The 18,059-nt window shown below is 35.6% G+C and overlaps 1 protein-coding gene across 2 annotated transcripts; it reads left to right on the top strand.

The window, feature by feature from the left end:
• Positions 1-2,034: 2,034 nt before the first annotated feature.
• CCDC28A (coiled-coil domain containing 28A) lies at positions 2,035-17,588 on the top strand. Of its 2 annotated transcripts, XM_036903679.2 has the most exons (6): positions 2,038-2,207; positions 4,596-4,795; positions 9,903-10,066; positions 13,334-13,488; positions 15,339-15,361; positions 17,032-17,588. In XM_036903679.2, exons 2-6 carry the CDS (start codon positions 4,638-4,640, stop codon positions 17,084-17,086), a joined length of 555 nt encoding a protein of 184 aa, XP_036759574.1. In that variant the 5' UTR covers positions 2,038-2,207; positions 4,596-4,637; the 3' UTR covers positions 17,087-17,588. The 2 variants fall into 2 exon arrangements, with proteins under 2 accessions (XP_036759576.1, XP_036759574.1); XM_036903681.2 differs by lacking the exon at positions 13,334-13,488 and having other exon boundaries at positions 2,035-2,207.
• The last annotated feature ends 471 nt before the right edge of the window (positions 17,589-18,059 follow it).

Raw genomic sequence — 18,059 nt, 5'->3', positions numbered from 1 at the left:
GATGGATTATGCATACAAAGGGGTTCATTATACCATTCTGTCTCCTTTGGCATATGTTTAAATTTTCCACAGGAAAACACTTGTTTCTTTTAAAAAAAGAGACTCCTGAGTCCCTAAAATATTCTAGCTTAGTAGATTTAGAGCCTGTAGGTGTGTACACTTGTAACACTGTCACTTCTGAGAGATTCACCAATTCTACTCCTCCCTGCCCACCTATATTATAGAGTATATTAGTGTATGGGGAGGTGTCTTGTTGATCAAAGCTCTTATCCTCTAACTATCATCCTTAGGAGAAAAGTTTCTAGTTAGACTAACTTACACAAAGTAGGCATTCAACAGTCAATACAAAAGAACGCTTTTTATAGCTTAAAGAAAAATCTAGTAAATCTCAACAAAATTTCTTTCAGGGAAGAACTCTAGATCTCAGGTAAAAGAAATCACTCAGATCTTCCATTATTACTGGAGTGCCAAATGGATTGAATGACATCTATTTTTTTATTCCTTCAATATTAACTGTCAGCAACCAATTTGAAAAAAAATTAAAATAGCATATGAATCACCAGCTTGCAAGCTCTGCTTACAGGTAAGACAATTAGAGATTTTTAAGAGGCATTGAGAAAAGATACTAGGATGAATGTATCTTACAGCATTATTTTTAATGGTGAACAATGGGTAACAGCCTATATATCAACCACTATGGGACTGCCCAAATTGTAGCAAAATTTTCTTATGGAATTCTTTATAGAGTTAAAACAAATGTATCTATGCATCAATGTGGAGAAAAGCTCAAAAACAGAATTGGGTGAAAAGTCAAGTTGTAGAGCAATACACAAATATAATAGTATTCATGTAAAACTTCAAAAGCCCAAAGTCATTCTATATATTGTTTATATATACATAGCAATAGTGAAAGCATGCAAACCTAGATTAGCAAGATACTTAGCAAATCTAAGATCACAGTTGCCTCTTGGAGGGAAGTAGAGTGGCACCCACTTTATCTGTAATATATTTCTTTCATTTAAAGGTATAAAAATGACAAAACGGACATCCATTCATTCTGGAAAGCGGGTACATGAACGTTCACTGTTTTTCTTTTCCAGGAATTTAAGAACTGGAGGGGGTGGTGATGGAAGACCATCCCATACTAAAAGTCAGGGATTTGGGTCTTCTTTTCTCTGTCTCTCTGGCTTTGATATCATCTCTAGATACGGTTTCCTCATCAGCAAATGCAGAAGTAGGTGGTACTCTCCAGAGTCTCTGCAGATTAACGATCTATGAACCTAAAACCGCCTCACCCCCAACCCCCACGCGGCGAAGGCTATCCAGACTAGGGAATTAAAGATGGATTTCTCCCTTCATTTAGGATAATTCCATCTCCCTCAAGCCTCAATTTCCTCTCCAGAGGCAATATGTTTAGTGCGGGAACTGACTTGGCGACAAAGAGACGTGGGTTTATTAGCCTTTCTGAGTGATTTCTAAAACGGGGATTTTAACACCTACCTTATAGAATTGTAGTGAGATAGAGGTAACAAGTCTAGGGCTTTAACAGAGTAGCTATTAATAGGAGTAAAATAATCTCATCTAGGGTCTCAGCATCCGGGTCGCTACAGAATCACAGCTTTTCTCTCAGCTTCCCAAGTTTAAATTGATTTACCTCACTAAATCCCGGCGGTGAATCAGAAACGATCCAGGACTGATTGCTGTGACAATAATTGGTTCCGCCCCCGGGCTTGCTCGAACAGCATGCTGGGAATTGTAGTGCGTGGGGCCGGACACTCCCGTAAGGGCACCCGAGAGCGCTTCCGGAAAGGGTATTGCATTTCCCGTTCCTTTCTTCACCCCTTATCCCTCCTCTCTTCGGGGCCGCAGAACCCAGAATAGAATCCCAGCTATGGCTTCTCCTGTCCAGGCCCACCTAAGGTACAGCTGAAGGCATAACAGAGGAAGCAATGCGGTGCTGGCAAGGGCAGAAACAGGAAAGGCACTGGTGGAGCCGGAAGAGGCGAGGCTCCCGCCGGTGGCGCAGAGGCCCCGCCTCCTTACATCACTTCCGTAAACAAAGGGCGCTGTGGAGGCGCAGGCTCCGGGATGTGATCCCGGCACAAGCTGCCGCTGTAGGATCTGCGGCTGCAGCTGCGGTGGTGACTTCCGAGACTCCGAGGTCTTTGCAGGTTGAGGAAGAGGATCCCGATTCTCTTCTTCCTCAGGTACCAAGCGGAAGCAAAGATTCCTCCCTAGGGGCCCCCTTAGGCCCCCTCCCATCACTCACTGTGGCCGAGGCTGGATTCTGAAGAGGCGAAGGGTAACCGCGTTGGCTGACTGGGAAAGGGGAATGAGGTGAAGTCAAGAGGGACTCCTAGTGGTCCTGTTTGGCGGCTGTGGGGTTCTGGATCTAAAAACTAGTGAGTTAACTACAAGCAGTTTACAAAGGCCTTCTCTGAATGGTTCCTTGCTGCTTGGTATACCAGAAGGATTTCCGTGTTCTTGCGACATAGATGTTACCTTCCAAAAACGAATAAATTTTGAGCGCTGGCCCCTCAAAACATCCTACTGATACCGGGGTTCTTGTTTACGAAGCCGAAGAATGAACTCCACAAACACTCAAGGTAGAAGAGCAAGGTACAGGCTTTTATTTAGAAATAAAGTGAGAGAATAGAGCTCCTGGCGTGACAAGAGAGCCCATAGTGGTGCATTGTTTAGGGGGTTTTATAGGCAGTTGAGGATTTTTCGAGAACATGAAAAAAACTTAGGGGTGTGGACTTGCATCACCTGCCCTATCCTCAAGGTGGGCTGGGTCACAGTCTGATTGCAAGGGCTGACAGCGGAGTCACGGGTTATGCTGATACCCTTGCAGAACACTCAAACACTCCAGACCAAGTTGCTCCTGGCCTTTTGACCTTTAACTGATCTCACTGAAGATGTCTATATTCTTAGGTATCTTTCGCTAGAGAATTAGTGTGACCTTGACTTTGCATAATGCTTAACAGTTTCAATGGGGACTTCTTTGCCCATTGATTGTTACATTGCTCTGACTGTAAATATTCCGCCCTGCTTTTCCTGGAGGCCCTCACGCTACTCTTGACTATACCCATGGTTCCTGCCTCTTTAGACTACTATTGGTTTATTTGCATTGCTTTATTTCCTAGGTTTTTTTCTGTCTTGTCTTGTGTATTAGCATTATTAAATTCGAAGGCCAGTGTGATTATGTGTATCATAAGTTTGTACAGATCTGTGCCCCTTTGGAAAACTGATATGCCATTGCCTCTACTCAGTTGTTTTTTAAAGTTCCACTTAATTTGTGCTGAAACAACACTAAAATGTCTGTTGTTACTAAAAATAAAGAAAAAAATTATTAGCCAAGATTTAAGCAGACTTACAGTATGCATCTGGTATTAGAGACTGGGCATTAGAGTCTTTTCTTTAAAACTTTTTCTTTGTTGGAGTTATCAAAGCTCCAGTTACGACTGTCTATAGAGGTAGCCTGCACCAACTGAACTCGTAGTTTAAACTCTAGTGCTAATGGCATGAAGTTCAGACAATAGCAAAAAATCTGTTTTCATTAAAATTCTCAAGTAATTACTTTAGAAGTGACATCAGTGGACCTGGATATTTTTGAATGGTCATACCATGATTAAATTCAACACAGTGTATGAGCAAAGGCCTAATGCTTCCAAGGCACTCTACGATCTGATAATGCAAATAATTGATACATGAAACAATATAATTAAGAAGAACTTAATATTATGCATAAATAAAAAGGAAATGTAGAAAGATTTTAGATGGATGACTGCTAGGAATACAAAGCTGGTTAATGTGCAAAGTAAATGGAAATTATTGGATAAACAAGGCCTTACACATATTCTCTATGGAAGGGCCAGCTGTAACTTCACAGCGCAACTTTTTTGATATTAGCAAAACTAAACATGTATCATACACTTCATATTTCCTGGGAAATAAGTAAAGAAAGTATATTCAAAATAGTTGTGGAACAAGTTTAACTTTACAGAAATTCACTTGATCAGGAAATGAGAATCAGTGTTACTCCTAGCAGAAACTGAGTTTTTGCTTGGTTGTTGACATACAGCTTCTAGTTGATAGTTAAAGTGCAGGTAACTCCTGTCAGTTACACATGTTTTTGAATCTAGTTGGTTCTTCCAAGAATACAACTTAAAAGGGAGACCTAAAGGCCACCTAAAGCTTGAGTCAGGCTGGGAATATCAGGAGGCTATTACATTTTTTATGCATTGTGTCCCTTCTATCATGTAGGCTTTTGGGGGTCAGAGACTTTGTCGTCTTGTTCAGTGCTATCTCCCCAGTGCCAAGAACAGTACCTGGCATGTGGAAGAGAGTAAATATTTATGGGATGAGTGAATGAAGAAAATGGTGACAACATTTTTTATATAACAGGCAGTTTTGCTTATTAGGACTTCTTTGTACATAGTATGATAGATTAAACTTAAGGGATCCTAATTCTGACTTTCTCTAATGCCTCTGAAATTCTTAATCCTCTTTCAGCCTATGAAGTGGGTCTTTAAACCTCTTTCATTTTGGCACATTATACAGCATACATGTCTAATTTTTCTGTGTTTCCTTAGGTCATAATAAGCTGGCTTTGGTGCAATAAGGAACTTAACACAATGGAGGAGCGGAAAGTGAAGAGGAGGAGTCCTAAGTCTTTTAATGCCCACTCTACTCAGGTTGTTAATGCCAAAAAAAATGCCATTCCAGTTAGTAAAAGTACGGGGTTTTCAAATCCTGCATCACAGTCAACTTCACAGAGACCAAAGTTAAAAAGGTGAATTCTTTTTTCATATTATCATGGCAAAATGCTATTAAATACTAAATCTAGTCATTCTTAAAACTTTTCTCTTGGCTTGACTTTTAAAACAGTTTTTAAAATGTCACATTTATATGAGGCACATACATATATGTGATTCAGAAAAAAATTTATGAAGGTTGCAGTGTATAGGGATTAGAAAATGCAAAATGAATGATTGGTCTGAAGGCCCTTACTTTGTCTTACATTAAAACACACAGAACATGAAAACTTGTAGACAAAGTTGACAAGTTAGCCAGAAAGAGGAAAAAATATATACAGGTTTTTTTTTTTTAAACTAAGCTGAGTATTTGTGCTTTGGTAGTTTTTCCTTTTAAAAAAGAGTGGTTTAATTGTTTTTGTAGGAATGATTTGCATTTATTGTAAAGCTTCAAACACAGGAAAAGTTAAAAGAAGAAATCTGAAACATTAAAATCCTACCACCTAGAAGAAATCATCACTAATATTTGGTGAACATTATTTGTCTTGAGGCTCTATAGGGAATAGAAGTGACAAGTTTAAATGTGTCATATATTGCTGCTGCATATATATATAAAATCCTACCACCTAGAAGAAATCATCACTAATATTTGGTAAACATCATTTGTCTTGAGGCTCTATAGGGAATAGAAGTGACAAGTTTAAATGTGTCATATATTGCTGCTGCATATATATATATTTTATAATGTTAAATGTTTGGAAAGCAAGATAACATCTTTAGAGAAAAAGCATTTCATAATCTCAGTCCTTTCTAATTATGATTAAATAAACTTACTTCCACTTGCATGCTTATCATGGAGAGTCAGTTAAGGAAGTGCTGTAGCACTCTAGCCACAGAGTTTACACAAAGAAGAGATTGCTGCCTTGATGACCTTAGACTTTTTTTTGTTGTTGTTGATATACAATCTCACATTGGTTTCAGATATACAACACAGTGGTTCAACAGTTACCCATATTATTAAATACTCACCCCTTCTAGTGCAGTTACTATCATAGTAAGATATTACAGAATCACTGACTATATTCTTCATGCTTTATTACCTTCCCTGTAACCAACTTGTATCCCTTCTTGGTGTCTGTGAGTCTACTGCTACTTTGTTCTTTCTGTTTTGCTTTGTTGTTATAGTCCATAAATCAGTGAAATCATATGGTATTTGCCTTTCTCTGCCTGGCTTATTTCACTGAGCATAATACCCTCTCGATCCATCCATGCTGTTGCAAATGGCAGGATTTCTTTTCTTTTTATGGCTCAGTAATACTCCATTGTGTATATGTACCATCTCTTTTTTACCAATTCATCTATTGATGGACACTTAGGTTGCTTCCATATCTTGACTGTTGGCAACAGTGGTGGTAAACATAGGGGTACAGATGTCTTTTCAAATCAGGCATGTTGTTTTGTTTGGATAAATTCCCAGGAGTGGAAGTACTGGGTCAAATGGTATTTCTATTTTCTATTCTGTGAGTCTACTGCTGCTTTCCACAGCGGTTGCACCACTTTATATTCCCACCACCACTGTAGAAGGGTTCCCATTTCTCCACATCCTTACCAGCATGTATTTTTTCGTCTTTTGGATAGTGGCCATTCTAACTGGTATGAGGTGATATCTCATTGTGGTTTTAATTTGCATTTACCGGATGTTTATTGATGTGGAACATCTTTTCATGTGCCTGTTGGCCATCTGAATTTCTTCTTTGGAGAAGTGTCTGTTCAGGTCCTCCAACCATTTTTAAATCAAGTTATTTGTTTTTTGGGTGTTGAGGCATATGAATTCTTTACATATTTTGGGTATTAACCCTTTATAGATGAGTTATTTACGAATATATCCTCCCATACTGTGGGATGCGTTTTTGTTCTGCTGATGGTGTTTTTGCTGTACAGAAGCTTTTTAGTTTGATGTAGTCTGACTTACTCACTTTTCATTTTGTTTCCGTTGCCAGAGGAGATGTGTCCAGGAAAAAATTGCTCATGCTTATATTCAAGAGATTTTTGCCTGTTTTCTTCTAAGAGTTTTATAGTTTCATGACTAACATTCAGGTCTTTGATCCATTTTGAGTTTACTTTTGTCTGTGGAGTTAAGACAATAATCCAGTTTCATTCTCTTACATGTAGCTGTCCAATTTTGCCAACACCAGCTGTTGAAGAGGCTGTCTTTTCCCCATTGTATATTCATGGCTCATATAGTAATTGACCATATATGTATGATTTTATATCTGGGCTCTCTATTCTATTCCATTGATCTGTGGGTATGTTTTTATGCCAGTACCAAATTATTTTGATTACTGTAGCTTTGTAGTAGAGCTTAAAGTCAGGGAGCATAATCCCCCCATCCCCCAGCTTTGCTCTTCTTTCTGAGGATTGCTTTGGCTATTCGGGCGGGGTCTTTGTGGTTCCATATGAATTTTAGTACTATTTGTTCTAGTTCATTGAAGTATGCTGTTGGTATTTTGTTAGGGATTGCATTGAATCTGTAGATTGCTTTGGGCAGAATGGCCATTTTGACAATATTAATTCTTCCTCTCCATGAGCATGGGATGGATTTCCATTTATTGGTGTCTTCTTCAATTTCTCCAATGAGTGTCTTGTAGTTTTCAGAGTATAGGTTTTTCATCTCCTTGGTTAAGTTTATTCCTAGGTGTTTTATTCTTTTTCATGCAATTGGAATTGGAATTGTTTTCCTGATTTCTCTTTTTGCTAGCTTTTTGTTAGTATAAAAAGAATGTAACAAATTTCTGTGTATTAATTTTGTATCCTGCAACTTTGCTATATTCAGTTACTAGTTCTAATAGTTTTTTTGTGGAAGAATTTAGGGTCTTCTATGTACAATATCATGTCATCTGCAAATAGTGACAGTTTAACTTCTTCCTTACCAATTTGGATGCCTTGTATCTCTTTGTGTTGTCTGATTGCTGTGGCTAGGACCTCCAATACTATGTTGAATAAAAGTGGATCTTATACTCTTTAAGGAAACAAAAGGGACATAGCCAAAGGCACTTGGAAAAGAACATACTAATACAAGGGTTTCCTTTGAATAAAGTATCAGATTGTCTTATATCAGTTTATTTGTATCTCATTGTCATTTTCTACCTTGTACTTTTACTTCTCTACCCTCTTCTAGAATGTAGGCTAAGTTGATCATGCTTTTTTGTCAGACAGTACTTACAGAAGGGCTTTGCACATAGTATAATTTCAGTGCTTATCTATTGTGGAATTATTTTAACAAAGTGAGAGTGTGACATGATCAAAAACACTGAAATAAGGATAAACAGGTTTTTATTTTCTTTTTTGAGAGGGTTCTTAAATGATGAACTGATGTGAAATACTTGGATAAAGCTTCTGATTTGAAGAAAAAAATACATTTGCTATACTGAAAGTTTATAGTAGTTTATGTCAGATTTTAATGTGAATATGGATCTCTCAGGGATCTTTTTAAAATGCAGGTTCTGAATCAGTTATTCTGGAATGGGCTTCAGATAAACATTTTTAATAAGCTCAAAGTGATGTTGATGCTGTGGGTCTTGGACAGCACTTTGAGTAGCAAGGTATTAGATAATGTTATTAATACAGATCTTGCTTTATGAAGAATGGTTACTGACATGCTCTGAAACAGCCTATGTGTTCTAAATTGATTTCTTAAGAGTAGAATTTCTTTCTTGCTACCCTCTGCCCCAAACCCTATATGCCCTATTCATCTTATTCTTATTGTGGTGAGTACACTTGTAGGGAAGATGTCTCCATGCAACATCATGTAGAAATAAGTTGAGGTATTGAATATAAGTGTCCATCAGGATCTGTAGTACGTGTTGGGATTATAAAGATAATACACAACCCCTCCTTACTTAAGAAGCCTAGGTAACTCCTTATTCTTTCAGCATTCACTCACATGTCACCTTTAGGAAGTTTTCTCCAGCTGCCCCTAAGTTGAGTGAGCTCCTCTGTCTGGTTCCGTATCATGATATGTATAGCACCATCACTCAAATGTTTGAGAGCCTGGTATATGCTAGACATGTGTAAAAAGAACTAATTTAGTTTAGGGATTCTGGAAAGGCCTTCCTAAAGACGTAACATTTGAACTGAGACTGATGGATGTGTGGGAGCCTGGCAAAGATGGCAGTGAGGGGAAGGATGCTAATGTCGGCAGAGGATTAGCACGTAAGTGGGTAAAAGAATGGAATTCTAGGAAGAAGAGATTCAGTATGTTCAGAACATAAACAACAAGGGAAGATAGAGTTTCTTAAAGATATTGGACTTCATCTATCAGGCAGTGCCAAAGCTGCTGAAGGGTTTGATTAAATTATATGATCCGATTTTACTTTTTAAAAATTGACGTGGCTGTTCTGTGGGGAGAGACAATACACAGAGGCAGGGAGACCAGCTGGGAAGCTGTTGTAGTAGTTGGGTCAAGAGAAAGGATGGTGACAGTGGAGAGGGAGAGAACTAGAGAGAGTAGAGAGATATTTATAGGTATAATCAATAGGACTTGATGACTGTATGTGGGGCCGTAGGAAGTTGGAGCAATCAGATGATAGCAGGTTTTTAGCACTCCATCATGTGGTAATTATGAATTTATATGCCTTTCTCCTTAGACCAAGTACTCTGCCTAATGTCATGGGCACCTGTGCATACTCAGGATCTGGCATAGTGTCAGCTACAGAGTAGGACTCCATAACCTCTTGGTGAACAACCAATAGTTCAGGGAACAAACAGGATAAAGTTTAGAACTGAAAGGTGTAATATATTTTACTGAGAAATGAAATATGAAATGTAGGATAGCAAAAGAACTAATTCTTTTTTGAGTTTTTATAGTCCAGAGAATTAGCATATTTTCTAAATGTATTAGTCAAAAATTTTACATGATGCCTTGGCAGATACATTTCATACATTTCTTTGAGATTTTCACAGCCCATTCTTTTGGTTTCTGGATTGAAATTACTGGTTTTATTTAGTATTTATTCTACTCTGATGTGTGTTTTTATGGGAAATTCCTTTTGATTCCCCAATCTAGAACAGCCTGAAAATATATAATCGTCATTTTTTAAAAGATCATTATATGCTGTTAAGTTTTTTAATGCATCACTTTTGCAGAGTGGTGAAAGAAAAGACCAAACCTCAGGGTGGAGAAGGCAAAGGTGCTCAGTCAACTCCAATTCAGCATTCCTTTCTCACTGATGTCTCAGACGTTCAGGAGATGGAGAGAGGGCTTCTCAGCCTCTTGAATGATTTTCACTCTGGAAAACTTCAAGCATTCGGTAAACCATATATATTTCTCTTTACTGTTTTTTGAGATGTTTGCATCCTATTTTCCACATGTATTTTGACATTCCTTTTAAAAGTGTCCTTTTTTTTTTAAAGAAAAAAAGTCCAGAGCATAAAATACAGTCATCCTAGATTTCAGATGTCATAGAATATATAATTTGCCATCTACAATTTCAGGAAAAAAGGTTTTTTAAGAAGTTGAATATAAGTAGGATTCCTATTATCAAATAAATATCTTGAAAGTGTAACAGATAAAAGGCACATTCATCATTGGTTAAAATATTTTAAACTGAGTGTTTTAGTTTTGGAAAGTCTCAAGATCATTTTTCTTTACCCTGTTAAGCCTAAACTTGTTTCTTGCCCACTATTCCTTACTTTTGAATATAAAAGAATCTGGTTTTCTTTTTCATGAACAGTGAACTGATTGTTAATAAAAACTCCTGAGTAGAGTTATTTTTGTACATGAGTCCACAAAGTCAGTTTTCATGTTCAGCTTGCAACTTACTTTACAAGCTTTTTCTGATGACAAAATTACTTCCTCTATTTTTTTAAAGCAATTCAAAATTTATTGAATGTGCATGTATAGAATCTCACAGAGATGCATTTCATCAACATGCATATTGGCTTTTCTAAGTGCTTTCTCCCACTTTTTTGTTCCTTGGCTTCCGTATCCCCTCCCTTACCCTATCCATTGGCCCCCCCTCCTGTCTCCTTAACCAGAGAACCATGTTAAAAGCCAGGTGTATCTTTTCCCATTTCTCTCCAGATTATAATATAAATATAAATACACAGATTTTTGTTTTCATTATCTTATGTATCACATATATTTTTTAATGTATTGCTTTCCTCTAAGAACTATCTGATGAGAATATCTCCAAGTCACTTGGTATAACCCTAATTCACTCTTCCTTTTAATGGCTACATAATTTTCCAAGTTGTGAATATATCTTAGTTTATTCAAGTATTTCCCAATTGAAGGGCATTTACTTTGTCTCCAGTTTTGAGCCACTAAACACCACAGTATAGTGAACATCTTTTTACATATATCCTTAGGCAGATGCTTTTATTTCTTTAGGGTGGACTCCCATGGGGGGGGTGTTGCTGAATCAAAGCATATATATAATTTTGATTTTAATAAAAGTATCCCGATTGCCTTCCAAAAAAGCTTTTGCACTTCTAGGGTTTATCAGCAGATTATTTCAGAACTCTTTTTTCTGAATTCCACCAGAATAGGTATTAATCGGTCTTTTAATTTTGACAGTCTGTTGGTATAAAGTGAGATTTTTTTTTACTACTATTGAGTTTGAATGGTAAATGTTAAGTAATGGTATTGCTCTTTTCAGGACCTTTACCCAATTTTCTATTTGGTAATATATCCGTTTCTTGTTGGTAGTGTTGCTAATTGCTAATAGCCCTTTGCATAGTTTGGATACTAATCCTTTGACCTCTATATTTTGTTTTTGGTTTATTTTTTACCAAATTTAGTACATCTTTAGATTTTGGTGATTGTATATTTAACTTAGCAAGTTTTAATCTCTTAATACTCAGTTATGTCTTTATCTGTTTTCTTATAGTTTCTGGGTTTCCAGTTTTGGTTATACTGTTATTTGGAAAGAACACGTTATTTCACAGAGATGTTTTATTCCATCCCTTCCTCCTTGCTTTACTCCATCCAGTATGGTGGTATCTTTAAAATACTTTCACTTCCTCCTCTCCTCCCTTCTTTTCTCCTATCCTTGAGATATAATCTTTGGATCACTTTACCTCTGCTTTCTTCCCAACACTCTTCCTGTCCCTACTCTTATCTGACTTGTATTCTTGAAGTCTCTGTCATTTGTCAGTTTGCTGTCTATATAGATGTTGCAGATGAGAAGTCAGTTGCCAGTCGGATTCTTTCATAGTAGGTAATTTTTTTTCTGTCTTGATGCTTGAAAGATTTTTTTCTTTATCTTTTAAAGTTCAGGCATTTACTAGGATATGCTTAGGACTGTATCTTTTCTCATCAGTCCTGCCTGGGAATCAGTGAAACCTTCTTATCTGCCAACTCATCTTTTTATCTTAAGGAAAAATTTTTCTGTTCATTTACTTCTTTTCCATGTGCCCCTTTTTATCCTTTTGGAGCTTCTATTGTTCTCATGTTAAGTCACCTGGATCCATCCTCTGAACCACTTCTTTTTCCTTGCGATTTCTACCTCTTTATATTTTCTTTATATTGTTTTCTCTCACTCTTGCTCTCTGTTTAGATATATATGTAGGTATAAGTATATAATATATATGTGTATACATACATACATATATATCTCTTAAAGAAATACCTCCTAGGTTACTAATTGTTGAAAAACATCATTAAAATAAAGGAAATACGAGATATTTTATTATGAAGAAAGGATGACTTTGATGATGCTGTAACTAGCTTCAAAATTATTAGTAGTCCTTATAATTTAATATAGTCAATTTATGAAGATTATAGAAAGCTGGCTAGAGGAAAATATAGTATACTGTACATTAATTCATGTTGACTCAAAATATATACTTCAGCTTTAGCTGAGCTATAGTATACCTTTGAGAAAACCAAAGCTTTTTTTGAAAAAAAGAAATTTATAGTATCAAGAGGTTTCATAAGCTGCTTGAAAATATATAATAATTAGTTATTCTGGGCAAATAATGCCATCTCAGAGGACTCTAATTCATAAATACCATGAGACCTGTCTTTTAGCAGTTAAATTGTCTGCACTACTGAGTATATAATTGAAAATACTACATTGTGTTTTTCATGCTTCGTAACATTCTTTGTATTATTTTCACTTATGTTTCTTAAAGGAGGAATACATAATAGGTTGGCAAAATAATTCATGGTTGAAGTTCTTATAGGACTCTTAATTTCACTCAGATTATAAAATGTTGGGTCACTCAATTCAAATGGCATTTGTCAAATTGGACATGATTGGATGATACTCTTGCTTCTATATATGTTATTACTATCAAAAAAATTTCTTTACCTAAGGCATGATTTTGTTTTTATAAGAAAAACTTCCCCCCTTTTTTTTTTCAGTGCTTGTGGTAATTTCTTAGATTTTCATTGTTTTCCTGGGCAGAAAATTGATTTGTTATTATACACAGAAAATAGGCAGTCATTAACGATGTAATTTACAAAAGACAGGCAAGTGATTTCTTTTGAGCTCCTAGAGTTTAAAAGTTTCTTCTCAAAACAGTTAGTTAACTACCTTAGTCTTTATTAATGTTCTGGGATGTTCCCCCAGGAAATGAATGTTCAATCGAACAGATGGAACATGTTCGGGGAATGCAGGAGAAATTAGCTCGCTTGAATTTGGAGCTCTATGGGGAGTTAGAGGAACTTCCTGAGGATAAGAGAAAAGTAGCCAGTGACTCCAATCTGGATAGGCTTCTGTCTGATGTAAGTATAGTTCTTTCTCTTAATTCTTACCTTAATAAAATTTTTTTATTGAGAGAAGATTCACTGTTTTAACCATTTTAAAGTACAAAAGTTAGTGGTTTTTAGTATATTTACAGTGTTGTGCAGACATCACTACTAATTCCAGAATATTTTTAGCACTCCAAAAAGAAACCCTGTTCTTCTCAATTCTCCTCTTTCCCCAGCCCCTATCAACCACTAATCTACTTTCTGTCTGTATGAATTTGCCTATTCTGGATTTTTCATGGGATATTCTGGATATATAAATGAAATCATACAATATGTGGCTTTTTATGTCTGGATTCTTTCATTTAGTGTAATGTTGTCAAGTTTCATCCTTGTTTTATTTTACTCTTTTTTTTAAAGAAACACATTCCAAGGAAATTATATCTAAAACTAAGCATATATTCTAAGGATGCTGGCAAATCTAAATGTGAAATATTCACTTCTGTATGTATAAGATCTTACTAAACAGAAGATTAGTATGTCATAAGAGCCTGACATGATTCATACATGTTGTGTTATTTACTCAAGGTGGTGGTTACTTGTCTTTAAATAGAAAACTGTGTTGGTGTTTATGGTAGTGTAATACACTTCCATGTGTGTTAGTTTGCTAGAGGTGCCATAACAAAGTACCAGGTACCATACAAATGGCAGAAATTTATTGTCTCAGAGTTGTGGAGGCCCAGAGTTGGGGAAGAAGGTGTCAGCATGGTTGATTTCTTCTGAGGCCTAGCCCCTTGGCTTGCAGATGGCCCTCCTCATGCTTGCAAAGCATTCTCCCTGTGTATGGGTGCCTGTGTCCACATTTCCTCATTGTGAGGATGCCAGTCATACTGGATTAGGGCCTCCCTAATGACCTCATTTTAACATCCTCACTTTCCTCTTTAAAGACCCTGTCTCTAAGGGTCTTTAAAGGACTCACTTTCTGAGATATGTAGATAGGACTAAAACATAAGAATTTTGGGAGGACTCTATATTCAGCCCATAACACCATGTATGATTCTTGTACTGAGAAGAGTTCATTAACTTTGTCTCTTTAAATTTTTTTTTTGGAACAAAAGTAAAGAAAAACTAAATTCAGTGTATGTTAGTTTCGTCAATGACAGAAAGGGTTCTGTTGCTTTTATCATCTGAGTAAGTAAACATGAGAAATTATATGCCCATACCTTAAAAATTTCAAGCCCCTACTTTTTAATTTCACATCTGCCATGTTTAGTCTTGCAAGTATTTCCTTTTACCAGTTCCTCTTAACAAATATAAGCTTAATTTGTAGTACTGTACGAGAGTGACTGTGGTATGGTAAAAAGAACACCACATTTGGAACCAGAAAGCCTATGTTTAGTTGAGGGTCTGCATTTGGGTTATAACTGTGTAACTTTGGGCAATTTAGTGGACATTTCTGTAATCCAGATTTTTTCCTCTGTAAAATAGGGGTGATTAATTCTACTTCACACTGAAAATTGAATATCATATGAAATCCTTCTGTAATCCATAAAGGTTTTAAAGATTTTGATCATTAAAATGGCAATTTTTTTTCTTTTAAAAACTATTAGAGATTATTACAATTATGCCTGTTTTTAAGAATACTTAATAAAACCCCAATTTTATCATCTGATTTCTTTTCTTATATGCTTGTTTAATAAATGTGAAAGCTACTTTATAATTATTTTGCATAAGTGAATTTCCCAAAGTCGAAATTTTTGGAAAGTTTTCCTTTTTCATTGAAAGAAAGCTGAAGTGAAAACTAGTTTAAAAATGTGTAAACAATCATCTACTTAAGATATTAGTCTTAGGAAAACTAAAATTAAATTTGTTTCTCTGTGTTACAGCTAGAAGAATTGAATTCTTCCATGTATCCTTTGCCTAATATAAAACAGCAAAAAGTTTACAAATTATAATTTCTGGTGAATAGTCCCAATCAAGTGAACAAAGACATATTATTTACTGGAGGCATTTCTCTAACTCCTTTGGTTTCCAAATGGAATTTTTAGTTGTTTTGTATGCTGAAATTTTGTTTCTGGTTTGTTCTGCTTTGCTTTATTGTTTTTGGACTTTAAAAAAACTTAAATTTTTTTAAACAAGAGAATTAAGGTTTAGACTAGTTGCCATATAAATTATTTTGAATCTTAGTTTCTTAAGCCAAATGGCAGTTGGATATGTAGACACAGTACACTATATTTTATCTCATGACATAGTTAAGATGCATTAAAAACTGTACTACAGGATTAGCTTAAATGAAATCACCAAAAGCTCATGTGAAATATTCAGGTTTTGACCTTTTGATTTAGAGCAGTTATTTCAGAAACTATTCAAAATATATTTTGAACATAATGATAGACATAATGTGAGATATGGAAGAACAAAGAAATGAGCCTGCCTATAAAATAGTTTGAGAGGTAATTTGATTTGAACAAAACAATGAGATACTAGAAAGGATACAGGTTGTAGAATCAAGAGATTAGATTTTTGAAACTTGGTTTCACATTTTGATAATGTAAGCTTGGGCAAATTGTTCTAACATCCCAGAGTATCTTAATATGGAGTAATTGCTACAATAATATGTACATATGAAAATTTTCAAATTGTAGGATATATACACACATTTATTGTCATTGCTATAACATATACTGTAATTGAATTGTACAGTAATAACAGTGAAGAAATAGGTTATATGCAAATCTAGTAATAGACGTTAATAGCTAATCTTTAATGAATACTTAGTATTTGCCAAGTCTTTTATGAATAGGTTTATATACATTGTCTCATTTGGTCCTACTCTTGGAAGTAGGGGGTGTTAACACTCCCCATTTTACAAATGAAGAAAATAAAGTTTTGAGAAGCTATAGAAACTGAGGGGAGACAGTGATAGATATTACTGCCAAGAGAGACTTACACACGGGTAAGATAGGAATTAATTAGGGGACTTAGGAGTAGTTCCTGGTTCTTTATAAAAAAAAAAAAAAGCAATGATGATAAGGGAAGGGAAGAGTACATGCAGGATTCCATCCTATTTCCAGTCTTCTTAAAAACTAATTCACAGGAGTACAGGAAAGGTTTTAGAGCTATAATGATCTTATTTTATTTTTGACTTTTACAAAGAAATTATTTTCCAAAGGATGACAAAGTAGTGGTGTCTTCTCAAATGAATGTTTTTCAATCCAGTCCGTTCGTATTTGCCTATAATGAGCTAGCTTCTTACCGTGAAAATAAGATTCTTGCTGCATTAAAGTAACTCTGTGCTCTTTTAGAACCTGGAAGAAAGTTTTCATTCAGCGATTTTTTTAAAGTCTTCAAATTCTAGACATAGTATAATTACCTCAGTACATGGAAAATTTAAATTAGTCATCACATCCAGGTTTGTCAGTAGCAACATAGGCACTTTCCCCTTATATATATATATATATATATATATATATATATATATATATATATATATATATAAATCTCTCAGTTTCCTGAGTGTAATTAACAGAAATTTAAAAGAACTTGTTATTGAATGCAAATCTTAACTGACGAATTCAGACAAAAACTCCATTTGGCAGATGCACAAGATGTTCCGAACACTTCTACCAGCTAAAATGAAATGCAGTTGCTTTCTTGTGGTTTGAAGAAAAGCAACATCCTTTACTTTTCCAGCTGAATCCAGTAGCAGAATCATCTTCAACAATAAGGAATTAAAGTGCAAGTGCAATGATTGTTTTCACATACTGCTTTTAGTAAATTTGATGCTATAATTCACCATAACTGGAAGCCTAGGCCTTGTTGAAGGCTTAACCAGGAAATGTGATCCAGAGGTTGTGCTGCTATGCTTTATATTGTTGCCTTATGGGTTATACTTGAAATGCATTGTGCTACGTGTTGTTGATAGGGCTGAAGGATTTATCCTTCCTGAGCTCACCAAACTTACTCCCGTGTTGATAATAAGTTGATGATGCACAGGCTTTTTGTGGCAGCCCAGCTTCAGTTTACATTACAGTCAGTACACATGCTGGTGTGTTTTCCAATGGCCAGTGACAGGAAAATGTTAAATGAGTATTTGTGGAATTTGCGATTTTTAATAAAGTGATTGTTTTAATTAATCTTCGTAGTCTGTTTTGAAGAAACCTTTAGTCTTCAGTCTGGGAATACAAGGGCTCAATCCTTAAAAGTAAACCGTGTTTATTAAATCTGAGATTCTGTAACTTCCTTCCAAATTTTGTTCTTTGTACACAGTTACATATTGGTGTGATGAAAAGACCATGGGATTTACAGTTAGGTCTTGATTTGAGTCCCCATTCTGTCCCTTAGCTTTATGTTCATGTACATTTACTCAGTTTCTTTGAAATTTTTTGTTTTCCATACAGAAAATTACCAACTCATAGTGGTTGTTATAGGAAGTAAAAAAAGTGTGTATTAGATGCTTAGCACTATAGCTGACACCAGTAATGTTCAGCAAACGTTAGTTTAATGACCCTTTTTACACAGCTTCATTGAAATAATTTGTATGCCATAAAATTTACCCTCTTAAGTCTACTATTACTACTATTTAGTGGGTTTTGATAGATTCACAG

Source organism: Manis pentadactyla, chromosome 12 (assembly GCF_030020395.1).
Source record: "Manis pentadactyla isolate mManPen7 chromosome 12, mManPen7.hap1, whole genome shotgun sequence".
Lineage (NCBI taxonomy): Eukaryota > Metazoa > Chordata > Mammalia > Pholidota > Manidae > Manis > Manis pentadactyla.
The sequence above is the reverse complement of the archived record's forward strand: the minus strand, read 5'-3'. Positions and strand labels throughout refer to the sequence as shown.